The sequence below is a fragment of the Limulus polyphemus genome, unplaced genomic scaffold (assembly GCF_000517525.1).
Source record: "Limulus polyphemus unplaced genomic scaffold, Limulus_polyphemus-2.1.2 Scaffold6102, whole genome shotgun sequence".
In the NCBI taxonomy this organism is placed as follows: domain Eukaryota; kingdom Metazoa; phylum Arthropoda; class Merostomata; order Xiphosura; family Limulidae; genus Limulus; species Limulus polyphemus.
The window spans coordinates 28,084-40,069 of NW_013671712.1; the positions used below are offsets into that span (position 1 = coordinate 28,084).

Below are 11,986 nucleotides of genomic sequence, written 5' to 3' on the forward strand. Positions count from 1 at the left end.
GGGGTGGGGGGGGCTGACCTTGCATGGGCCCCTATGTTATGCCATAATTTGTGTGTTAATTTTGCTTGGCTAGAAATGTCTCACAAAACTGTCATTTGGTTCCTCTTTCCAAGCCTTAATTTTGTATTCTAATACAAAGGATACTCCCAAAGCTGTATTCAAATACCCCTTGACCCAATGTATCACCATACCAAGTTTGGTTCAGATTGGTCCACAGAGTTGTTTACTTTTATAAGTATAAATAAATATACAATTACAAAATGAAAACATATCATCTTGTTTAAGTGGGCCAAAGTTGTTAATAATCTTAAAATGTAATCCAAGATTTTGCAAAGACAAAAAAAACAAAAACTTTTTTACAATATGCCTTGTTTTTGTTGATTACATTTTAAGATAATATCGACATGTGCCAAGGTTGTTGTATGAAAGTTATGTTCAGTAGGTCCAACAGCATTTTTTCGTCCAAACTACCACTGCCTGGACGTTTTACATCATTTTTCATATCCAGTAGAACCTACTCATGTGAATATGATTACAGTGGTTCTCTGTGTACACAGAAATACTTGTGGATCAGTCAGACAGGGGGGCCAATTACATGTGAATATGATTGCAGTGGTTCTCTGTGTACACAGAAATACTTGTGGATCAGTCAGACAGGGGGGGCCAATTATCACATATATACCACAGAGTCCTCGAGTGAAATGAAGGTGGTTATTTTCCCTCATACTATTAAAGTTTCGAGGTCATTCAACAGATGGTTATTTATCATAGCCACAGTTTAATGCAAGATGACAGGGTGTACCATAGTGGTTGAACCAGTATATACATATATATTTGAAGAAAGATTGTGTGACTGACACAAATATCTACAAATGCTTCTCAAGCATTTGTGATGTTACAATTTTAAAACAATTATAAAAAAAAAGGCTTTTGTTTTGGCATGAAATGTCTTTTCATTGGTTCCCAGTGTAATTTATAAAAATAATAAAATGAATATGTTATAGACTTTATGAAATTCATTGGGTGGGAGTAAATCAATCCACTAACTGCCTAATATTATATTTCCGCTAAAAAAAAAATCTGTATGGGGATAGCCCAGTAGTAGTGCACTGGCCTTGTTAGCAAGAGGTCCCAGATTCAAGTCTTGGTCTTTTTTTTTTTCCACACAATTTTCTAACAAAACTTATCAGGACTTCATTATTTTTTTTAAGTGAATGGAACAAGTATGCCTCTTGTTGCCTTAAAAGACGTTATCGATACGTGGCTAAAATTTTATAAAATATCAGAGGTAAAGTACTAAATTATTTATGAATATATTGATACATGCCTTAATACTTTTGTTTTCTTGTTTTTCTAGGTCGTATGTCCAAAGGAGTGTATGCAGTTTCAGTATCAGGTAAATTACCATCAGGAATAATAAGGGAACTTAAAAGTCAAGGTATTGCATACAAATCCAGAGATACCAGCACCAACTAGTTTATTTTTTAATTTGTAATCCAACTTTTGTCTTGTAATTATCCAAAATAGAGAAATAAACGTGATTGAACAAGAGCAGTTCCCGATTTGAGTAATATTACACCAACCATATGTAATGTATTTCCAATAGATACTCGCCTCCTGACACAGAATAACTTGATCCCTTGCACATCTGCCTACAATAATTGCATGATACTAGTCTTGAGCATAAAAATCATGTGTTTTAATGTAAAATGTGCTGATGGCCCTCCACCAATAAGGGGTGTGACAAAACCTCTTTGTACAGTAACTCCCCTTAAGTATTTGCACTTCAGATATTTCATTCTTAGTTGAGGTAAAAGGAAAAAGTGGGGATGTGAGAGGTATCTATCATAAATACATTTTCAGGTAAAGAAAATGTTAACTTTTGAGATGATACTACCTGAAGGGAAGCCCGTAGAATGTGCCACTCGATGGCAGGGACTCCATATGGGCACATCTATAGGAGACTGCATCTTGGCTCGACCAGGGTAAACTCTCTGCCTGAAAGAAAAAAGAGCTGCAAGTAGCACAGGGATAAGCAGGAATTAATCATGACCAACCAAGCATCTGCATACAAGTTGTCGGTGAGCCAAAAAGTGTGTTGTGGTTAGGACACATCGAAGACCTACCAGAAAGGTCTTTTACGGGAGATAGTGCAGTCGGTGACTGCAAAACCCAATTTTTAAAAGCTGGCAAGTGTAAGCCAAAGAAGTGGATAGACATGGTTCTGGCTTTTTTCATGATATTCCATGGAGCCTGTATTTGGTAACTGAGTAAATTTTAGTGCCATGAGAATACATCTAGTGGTTCTGCAGAACATCATCTCAACACTTTCAGTTACCACTGGCCTGATGTAGATGTCAGGAAATTATCATTCCATGGGAGGCAACACCAGTGACCTGGCATAATCCAATAAAATGGAAAGGGGTACTGAAAACGAAGACATACCCTTCTCAAAGACAGTGCATATATGGAAGAATAGCAACCAGAGAGTTTAAATCCCCCAGATGATCCAAATAATGTGAGACAAACTTGGGAGTTGTCCACATGCCAACCTTAAGGGGCTTGTTCAAAGATTGGCAAAAATGTGATGCAAGAAAGTGAAACAGGTCATGAATTTGACGTGATAATATGTGAAATTCCCTGAGCATCAACGTCAAGGGAAAATACACCAACCAGATGAGTTGATACACCCATAAGTAATGGTAGTAGACAAGAGGTTCTTCAATGAAGAAGGGCCCCAAGAGAGAAACAGACTATGGCAGAAACCATGAAAGTAACACAGAAGATGATCCAGTCAAAACAAGCACAAAGATGAGAAATAGAAGAAAAGGATCAATTACTTTCCTGAGCAGTTGAAGTCTTAAGAAGAAAAGCCTGGTCCAGTAAGAGGAGTAAATAATTATGGTGAAAGAGAGTGCATGGCATATAAAACTAAAGGATGGTGACCACAGGCAAGAAAGAGACTAATACATCTTAAGCCAACAGCTTGAACAGGGCACGTGTGAGTGTGTGTACAACCTCATTAAATTCCCAGTTAGGCATGGTAGTTGGATGAGAGAGTCAGTGAAGAGGAAAGGGGAAGAACACACTTGGCAGTATCAAAAAAGGTTAAGCATAGTTGACAAAGCCAGCTGATAACTAGATATAGTGGAGACTTATAATCAATGGTTGAACAACCAAGTGAAAAAAGCTGAAAGGTGGGCCACAAAAGTAAAGCCTGGAGGAAGGGAGTGGTGGATAAACCAACATTGAAAAATGCCACTTTCATTGATAGATGGATAAAGTTGAAAGATGACAGGAATGGGCTAAGAAGAGTCCTGCTGTGAGGGTGGTGGACCGGACAAATCCCACACACGAAAATAAAGGGACAACACCTTCTTTGGCTTTTCCCTTTAGCAGAGGTGGCCGTCCTTTACATCTTTATTCATTGCCAGGTCTTCTGTAATTCCTTTCTTGTTCATGACTTTTTTAATCCCATCTTTCTAATGCTTTGCTGGCCATCTCTTCTCTTGCCAGCTACTGGTAGCTCTAATGCTTTCCTTATTGCTTGTTCCTCTCTTCACATAACCAAATCATTTTTCTTGCCATTTCTTTATTTATTCTTTTCTCTTTCAGCAACATTCCCAACAGCTGTCTCACCATTCTCATTTGTTTTCTTATCAACTAGCCTTCTTTCTTCTTCAGGGTCCAAGTCTAGGCTCTGTAGAAGAGCCCTGGTCTAAGCATAGTCTTGTCCACTTTTGTTACAGATTACTTTAGCTACTTCTATTTCCTCCAACCTGCCAGGATTTCTCTCTCACAGCTTTCCCGCTTCCTCCTTGACTTTGGATTGTACTATCCAAGTATTTGTCTTCTACCTCTTCCAGTGACTTTCTGCTTACATCTGTCTTCTTCTCCTTATCTGTTCACTCGCCATGACTTCCATTTTTTTGGCATTCACCTTCAAGCCATCGCCTTTTCAATCTCTTCTGCCACACTTGCATTTGTAATTCCTGCTCACTTTCAGCTGTTACGACAAGATCACTAGCAAATAATAGTTTCCACGTGGGTCCCTAACTCATGATGTCCATGACAATGATGAACACCAGGGGCTAATGACTGACCCATGGTGCAGTGGCTCTCACTAGTCTGATAAGTTTTTTGGGTACTCCATTCTTTTGGTGGCAACAGTATACTAATTCTTGTGCTACTCTATAATATGCTTCCTCCAAATCTACAAATGGACGATATTACTTATAAAATGAAGGTATGACACCTGTGGGTGAAAAAGATGTGGGAGGTTGGAGTAAGAGAGAAGGGGATGTCAATTGATGAAGAAGAAGCTAGAGTTGTGCAGGCCAAAGAAGGGCCACTAACAGGAGGACCCGACAAGGATATGAAAAAGGAGATAAAGAGGAGGCTAGGCATATAGAAAAAGGTGTGACCAGTCCTGGCTGATAGCAGTGACTGCCAGGGCCAAAGGATGAGGAACTGTGGACAAGAAGAGTGGAAGCTTGACAGTGACAAAGGCATAGATAAAGGACATGCCCAACTGAGAACAAACCCAACAAAAAAAAATCTGAGGGTAGAGAAACCATTATATGGGAACAAATCAGTACAGCCAAGAGAGACAATCCACCATCAGGTTCAGAGCTCCCTGCACATGACAGGCTATGGGAAGTACTTGATGGGAATAAGCCTAAAACAACAGGTTCAGTGTACAGAAGCAAAGAGTCCTGGGAGGGTTACCCTCCCTAATGGTTGATGTAAGAAATGACCAAGGAATTGTCAGAGTAGATCATGACCAACCAAGTTTGACGATGCTCCTCTGAAGTCATATCAGAGGTTAGAGATGCACCTTGGCCTGAGTAAGAAGCATCAGTGAAAAAGATGGAAATTCAGTTGTGAAGACAGCAAAGGGACACTCACCATGGTATTGGCACAGTTGAGCCACCAGGCCAACCCCTTGAAAAGAGGTTTGCAATTAAGGACAATGGATCCCAAGAAAGGTTACATTGGTCCTGCAATGTTCATTGGAAGAAATACAGAGCCCAAAAGAATAAGTAAGTCGAGGGAAGCTAGATTACCCCCAAAGCAAAAGAACCTTGCATGTAGAATGTAAACAAGTGTAAATCTTGTTGACTAGACCTTCCATCACTCCCAGGTGAAGCATTTAAGGATGATCGCGACTGAGATGAGAGTTAAAAAAACATGTACCAAATATTGAGTAGGCATGAGAGAAAGACTTGGAAAGCTTTACCATCCAGGCAAACCAAGCAGCCTCCTGTAAAAGAATGGAGGTTTGGGTGAAGGAGTGAGGAAAAGCCAATCATCCACGTAATAATGGAACCCCGCCCCCAGCCGGTGAATGTGGAAGACGAACGCTCCCATGACTCAATTGAACTTGCAAGGAGAAGATGCAATGCCAAAAGGAAGAGCATGGAACTCGAAGACTCGATTCTGATGGACAAAATGAAGAAAATGTCTGGAGGATGGGGAAATTGTCATATGTGAAAATGATCCCAAGAGGAAAAAAGAAACTCGATCAGGAACCATGGAACAATTAGAAATTGGTTGAGAGACAATAATCGATAACTGGATGCCAGTCCCCAGTCTTGTGAACCACAGAAAGACAAGAGTAATATTGTTGAGGAAGAGTAAATACCGTCTTGATGGCATTCTTGGGACAATTGAGATAAACGGGGGTCTGAGAAAGGTCATTGGTGAGGACCTGAAAAATCCATCTGTCAGCCAAAAAAAAAAAAAAAGAGACCAATGGCTGGCCAAGTGAGACAGACAGGCACCAACTGAGCCAGAGAGAAATGAGTGCTAACTCTGATATTTCGAGGTGGTAGGGAGGGAAGAAGATTGGGAAACTGGAAATGATAGGGGAGAGGAAGACTGAGTAGACCTAGGGACTGGAACAGAATAGTGAGGTTTAGATGAATGAGAAATCAAGGGAGACTATGAGGAATAATGCTGGGCTGCCTTGGCCTCCAGGAAAAGAAAAGGAGCTGAAGAGCAGGGAGATAAGAGTGAGGCAGATGAACTTTAGTTAAAACAGCATCCCAACCCAATAATTCCCAACAGCAGAGTAACCAAACAAGGAAGGATAGAGTAGTAGTAGAAACCAGAGTGGTAAACAAGAGAGAAGAAATCTCTCCAGAAAAACTATTTGAAGCATGATGAATAAAGTGAAGGAACAAGAGGCAATGTAGGAGAGTAGTAAAAAAGATGCAAAGGTAAGAACAGAAAGTGAAACAGAAGTTAAGATAAAAGAGACTCTTAAGATTGGGAATCAAGAAAAGGAAAAGAAGAATGACTAAGCCAGGACAAAAGAATCGAGCAGGATGAAGCAGCTGTCCGAGGTGAAGGAAGTAAGACAGAGTAATCATGAGAATGGATTTTGTGTAGTAAGGAATTGAAAGACATGGGAGAAAGGGAAGTAAAGAACATATCTGTGAAATCATAGCAAGAAAGAAGTTAGAAGGTTGAGGATTTTCTTCCACAGATAAAGCAGTAACAAGAGGAAACCCTAGTGGGAGAAACAGTCAAAATCGTCTTCCTAGTCATGTTCAAACTGAGGAGATGGAACGTCAGGCAATTGGATGGGAGGATAGGTCCAGTGTACATGAGGGAACCCACCACCCCTTTAAACAATGGCTGTCACATCCTCCAATCACAATGAGCATCCAGAAACTACTGTAGACACAGGTCATCATTATCACAGAATGAAGAAATTATTATTAGTTAAGAATTCATAATGGGTAAGCAGAAAAAAAATTCTCTTCTACTTTAGAAATGAGAAAAATAAAGGGTTTGTTTTGAATTTTACACAAAGCCAAACATTCTGCATTAGCCGTCCCTAATTTAACAGTGAAAGACTAGAGGGAAGGTAGCTAGTCATCACCACCCATCGCTAACTCTTGGTCTACCAAAAAATAGTGGGGCTGACTGTCACATTATAATGCCTCCACAGCTGAAAGGGTGGGATGGAGATGCAAACCCTCAACCCTCAGATTGCGAGTCAAGCACCCTAACCACCTGGCTATGCCGGGCCAAAAAAAAGTCAGCGAATCTGAATGAAAATAAGAGTCAAATATCATGTAACCGGACAAAAAAACACCAACAACATTTGTTCAAGGCAATGCCTAAGAAAATAATAAAGTTATTTAGAGTGCAAGTGCTTAAGGGACGTAAACTGCAAAAGAAGGTTGTGTCACCCCTCCTACTGGTTGCTATTGTCACTATAAGATGTCATGATGCATTAGCACAGTTCACATTACATATGTGATTTTTATGTGGGAGTTAGGTCAAAGCTAGTTGCGTGTAAGTCTCTTTAAAAGACGCACGAGGGATCAAGCCATTCCGTATGCGGAGAAAAGGTATCTCGGAATTCAACACGTATGCTGATTGACAAACGTAGCCACACGTCTTTACTTCATGTTTGGAAAAAGTATAAAACTGATGTCTATAAGTATCTCTTTACATCATCACGGTCCCTTCTGAAGTAGCAGACCACGAACTTTGGAAGTTTTAAGTGTAATACTGAAAATGTTAATTTTATCAAGCTATTTTAATGCTAGACTTCAGAATCACCGAAGCCTAATACGTTACAAAAAGAAGTTCTCAATTTTTGGACAGTTTTAAAAAGAGCCATAGTTTAAATAACCCGTAAAATTTCTCCTTTTACGTGTATGCAAACTTTGACGAACAAAATCCCTTAGAAAAGTGTCATTATTATTGTAATTTGAGGAAGCAATGATATATCACGACAATTAGAAATGTAATTTGATATGCTCACCTGTGAATGAAAAAAATTTGAACATTGTTAAATGTTTTTAACAGGGTCTGGTAATGGTTCGAATTTGCAAGAATTTTAACCAAGAAAATACCCAATCAAATTAGATTAAATGAATCACTGTGAAGGATTTATTAAAACCAAGAGCTATGAATTTGTACTGTACAAGACAGATGCATGTAAAATAATCTTAGTGGAACCAGCTAGACTTTTTTTTTTAGTCTGGTTATGAAGAAAGTTAAATTATGATCAAATACAACAAACATACAAAATAGGCAAAAAACCTTAAGAGCCCAAACATAATATTAAATATGCAATACATTTTTCTAATGATTACAAATAAGACTAAATGTACTCCATTCACACAACACTAAAATTAAATTGTATTATAGCGAACTCAAATTTGCTGATTTTGTCAAATGAAAATGTACAAAATACTTGTTTAAAACATCAACTTGAAAAAAACCTAAAACTTGAATTTTTTTTTTTTTATGTGATTTTTGTTTTTCGATAATTTCAAAAAATGTGAACATTCCACTTTAATGCTACATTTATAGAAAAGTCTGCAATAATTAGTGCAAATTTCCAGTGACTTTTTAACTGGCATTTTTGTACAAAAAATTGTTACAACTGTAATGATCTATTTTAAATATATTCGAATGCAAGTTTTTACATGACTTATGCAAGATTTCGGGCATTACAGAAAGTGCTTTATTTTTTATACTGCATTTTTTTCAATAAAAAAAAAAAGGACTTAATCAGGCTAGAATCAGTACTAAAGTTTTAAAAAAACTACTAATTAGGATGTTATTGAAAGAAAGAAAATGAAAACACAAACAAGGTAAAGATATCGCCTTTGGTTGGCAAAAAAACAACGTAAGGGTATGGAAGCTCAGGCTAGTTTTAATGATCTCGCAGCTCGTAAGTTAGAATTTGAAGTATGTAATTTAATAGCCCATATTCATGTCACTGAGCAAACAGTGGATGAAATAAAATGTTTTAACATTACCACAAAACAGTACCATGAAGTTAAAAAAAAACAAATGGGATCACCACTGCTTTTCTATTAATTTTTCTCCTCTTGTCATCAGCTTCTGCTGGCTTTGGGCAACAAACTTCTGACATGCTGCCACTGTAACTTGAGGACATTCTTTCATGTTTAGGTATGAAAGTTTTGTACATTGTTTAAGAGCTTCCAAACTTGTATTAGTTATATTTGCACATGAGGAAACATTGAGAGCCATTAGCTGGTTATGTTTGGTAGAACCCAGGATGGCTATCCCCATGTCTGTAACCTTGTGGCAGTGGCTTAGGTCTAGGTGTGACAACTGGGAAAGGTGATGCACCAAGAGCCTTATTGAAATATCAGATACATCTGTTCCAGCTACTCGTATTTCCCGAAGCTGACAAAGACGAGTTTTTGAATCACCAAATCCTGGTCTAGAGTCTGGAGGGCTAGCTAGCAACTTCCGAATGAAAGAATCAGTGAGTCCTTCCACCCAACTGATGTCCAAAGATGACAACAAAGGGCAATAACAAGTACACAAAGATGACACAATAGCTGTTGAACAGCCTTTAAGAACTAGAGCTGTCAGCTGGAGTAGGCGAGCAATTAGCCAGGAAAGTTGGTGTTTAGAAATATTGGTCCAGCTCAGGTTTAAAGAAACAGGCTGTCTCTGCACCGTCGCCATCAGAATATTGGCAGTTATCTTCCTGTGGCTAAAATTTATATATGTCCACAAGGCAGGATCATTAGTCCAATGATTCCAAGTTTTACACACCAGTTGACAATTAACTAAATCTGCTGTAGACAAATAATGAAACACTGGTAACATTACATCTTTTATCAATGCCAGGTTGTTGGATCCATTCTTTGATGCTTGTCTGTCTTCAATCGAGCTCTGCATAATAGGTGCTTGTTTCACAATGCGTTTAGGTTTTTGACGATTTGGATTATTTCTCAAAGTCATGGTTATCCTTGGAGCATGAGGTGTTACGCTTCTTTCATCCCTAGCCTGTTTACTTGTAGGTGTATCACTACTGCTTTCATCTACCTGACCTTCATCTTGAAGGCTGGTCACAGTTTTATCTCTCCTTGGAGCAGACTCTGCATCTATTTTTTCAACTTTAACCTCACACTTTTTGAACCCCTCAAGAAGGGTGGTGTATTGTTTGTTCTCCAAGTTTTTTTCTAGTCCTTTTAATCTCCTAACAAGTTGTTCCCTTGCAGTTTCTCCGTGTTCCTTATTTGTTACTCCTGATATTGAGCAGAGATGGTGCTGTACGTTATGATTATCATCAGAAAGCTTTTGTTCATTATTTTTCATGTTTAAAGGATATTTTGCACATGATCTGACATGGGTCTGGTTAGATTGATCCTTTAGTTGTGTACATTCACATTTGTACTGCTCCGAAAACCTGAACTTTTGCTTTGGAGGTGAAGAATCAGAATCTTCTTCCTGAAAGTTAAAAAACTAGAAATGATCCTTTTCTTACTTTGTCAAATCTTATGTATTCAACTAAAAGAAAACATTTTTTAAAATTTCCAAATCTGTTAACGAAGTTATTTCTGAATAAAACCAGAACTTGTATAATTATACAGTAAATAACAAATATTCATTATTTAAGAAAAAAATACCAGACGTTACAACAATAGAACTGACACAAGGATCCGAGATAACAACAAGGGCCTAATGTTTCACTTTCTAACATATATATATATATATGATTGGCCGTACACTTGGATGAAATAAAGGAATTAAGATATAAAAATATTACAAATTCAAACACACACACACCTAAAAACTTGTTTTAAAACAGGTAAACCTTTAATACTTGTGATAAATATTATACAGAGAATACTAAAGATAAAAAATTAATTACAGTTACTATGAAAATGTGAATTCATCAAGTATGGAAAATAATATTAATATTTCTTTAACTTTTTAAAAATAGATACCTGGCCCAGGAGATCAGCAGTTAGCTTGAAGACTTATAACAATAAAAATCAGGGTTAGATACACTTGGTGGGTACATTGCATATAGCCCATTGTGCAGCTTTGCACTTAAATAAACTTGAAGTAAATGAACAAAAACGAAGTTTTCATAATACATTTAAAGTATCTGTGTTCATATGCTGGGTTAGGTTATATAAATTAAGATTTTTTTTTTTTTAAAGTCCTACTTTAAGAATATGAAAACACGTATCTTTTGTGTTTCATATCACAATGTTTAAGGCATCTCACCTCATCTTTATTTTCTGATGCTAAAGATGATTCTTCTTCCATCTCCTCCATTTCTGGTTCAGAAGTTGAGGTGTCACTTTCCTCTCTGACAGTAATCTCAAGTTTTGCCTTGAATAGAAATTTTAATAGTTCTAACAATCGACATTGAACTTTGATTGTTATTCATGTTTGATAATTAGGTAGTATAATAAAAAAAAAAACTATATTATGGTTATAAAATTTCCTGTAATCGTCATAATATTTATTTTTTCCGGGATCATATTTCTATGTTGTAGATTCCAAATTTTCAAGATTTCTTCACCTGTTTGTTTGCTTTGAAATTTCGAAGAAAACAAATCAAGGGCTATCTGTGCTAGCCATCCCTAATTTGAAGTGATATACTAGAGGGAAGGCAGCTAGTTGACAAACTCTTGGGCTACTTTGTTACCAATGGATAGTGGGATTGACCATTACATTATAATGGCTAGCCATCCCTAATTTGAAGTGATATACTAGAAGGAAGGCAGCTAGTTGACAAACTACTTTGCTTTAATAACTGCAAACAGTCTTTCAGGCATTATTGCAACATATTTAATCAAAATGTCTCTAATAAAAAAACTTGACAAATCAAAAGTTACGTCTAAAGAAACTGTATGGGAGTGATCTATCAATTACCCAGATCTGATATATTGGGTTGAGATCGGGCTCTGTGGCTTAGCTAAGAAAGAAGCTGCTGGAGTCATTCAAATGATGCAATGGTCTAATATTTTTCTGCTGAGGCAACATGAGATATTTGCAAAACAGATGGAATAATGGACCAGTGCAAGTACCATCAGATACTGATCCATCGTGATATACCTACTGGTTAGCGTATTATTGGTAAAGGATTCTACTACCAAGAAGATAATGACCCCAAACATTCATCCAACCTAAGCAGTGATTCCAAACCATCACATTGCCTCACCCATGCTTCATGGTAAGT

General features: G+C 37.5%; 3 protein-coding genes across 3 annotated transcripts in view; 1 reads left to right on the forward strand and 2 right to left on the reverse strand.

Annotated features, from left to right (window-relative positions):
• LOC106473347 (transcription elongation factor SPT4-A-like) overlaps nt 1-1,543 on the forward strand; it is a 6,110-nt gene extending 4,567 nt beyond the window's left edge. Inside the window, exon 4 of the mRNA XM_013934029.2 lies at nt 1,358-1,543. Within this exon, the coding sequence (XP_013789483.1) occupies nt 1,358-1,476 (119 nt within the window). The 3' untranslated portion in view covers nt 1,477-1,543. The remainder of the gene's footprint in view (nt 1-1,357) is intronic.
• A 3,692-nt stretch (nt 1,544-5,235) lies between these two features.
• The window catches only part of LOC111089388 (lysine-specific demethylase 2A-like), a 20,300-nt gene continuing 13,549 nt past the window's right edge, over nt 5,236-11,986 (reverse strand). The window contains exons 3-4 of the mRNA XM_022401796.1: nt 6,091-6,095; nt 5,236-5,349 (exon numbers count right to left, since the gene is read on the reverse strand). Of these exons, the coding sequence (XP_022257504.1) occupies nt 5,236-5,349; nt 6,091-6,095 (119 nt within the window). The remainder of the gene's footprint in view (nt 5,350-6,090; nt 6,096-11,986) is intronic.
• Nucleotides 7,888-11,986, reverse strand: part of LOC106473348 (jmjC domain-containing histone demethylation protein 1-like) — a 12,099-nt gene continuing 8,000 nt past the window's right edge. Inside the window, exons 3-4 of the mRNA XM_013934030.2 lie at nt 11,026-11,133; nt 7,888-10,239 (exon numbers count right to left, since the gene is read on the reverse strand). Of these exons, the coding sequence (XP_013789484.2) occupies nt 8,830-10,239; nt 11,026-11,133 (1,518 nt within the window). The 3' untranslated portion in view covers nt 7,888-8,829. The remainder of the gene's footprint in view (nt 10,240-11,025; nt 11,134-11,986) is intronic.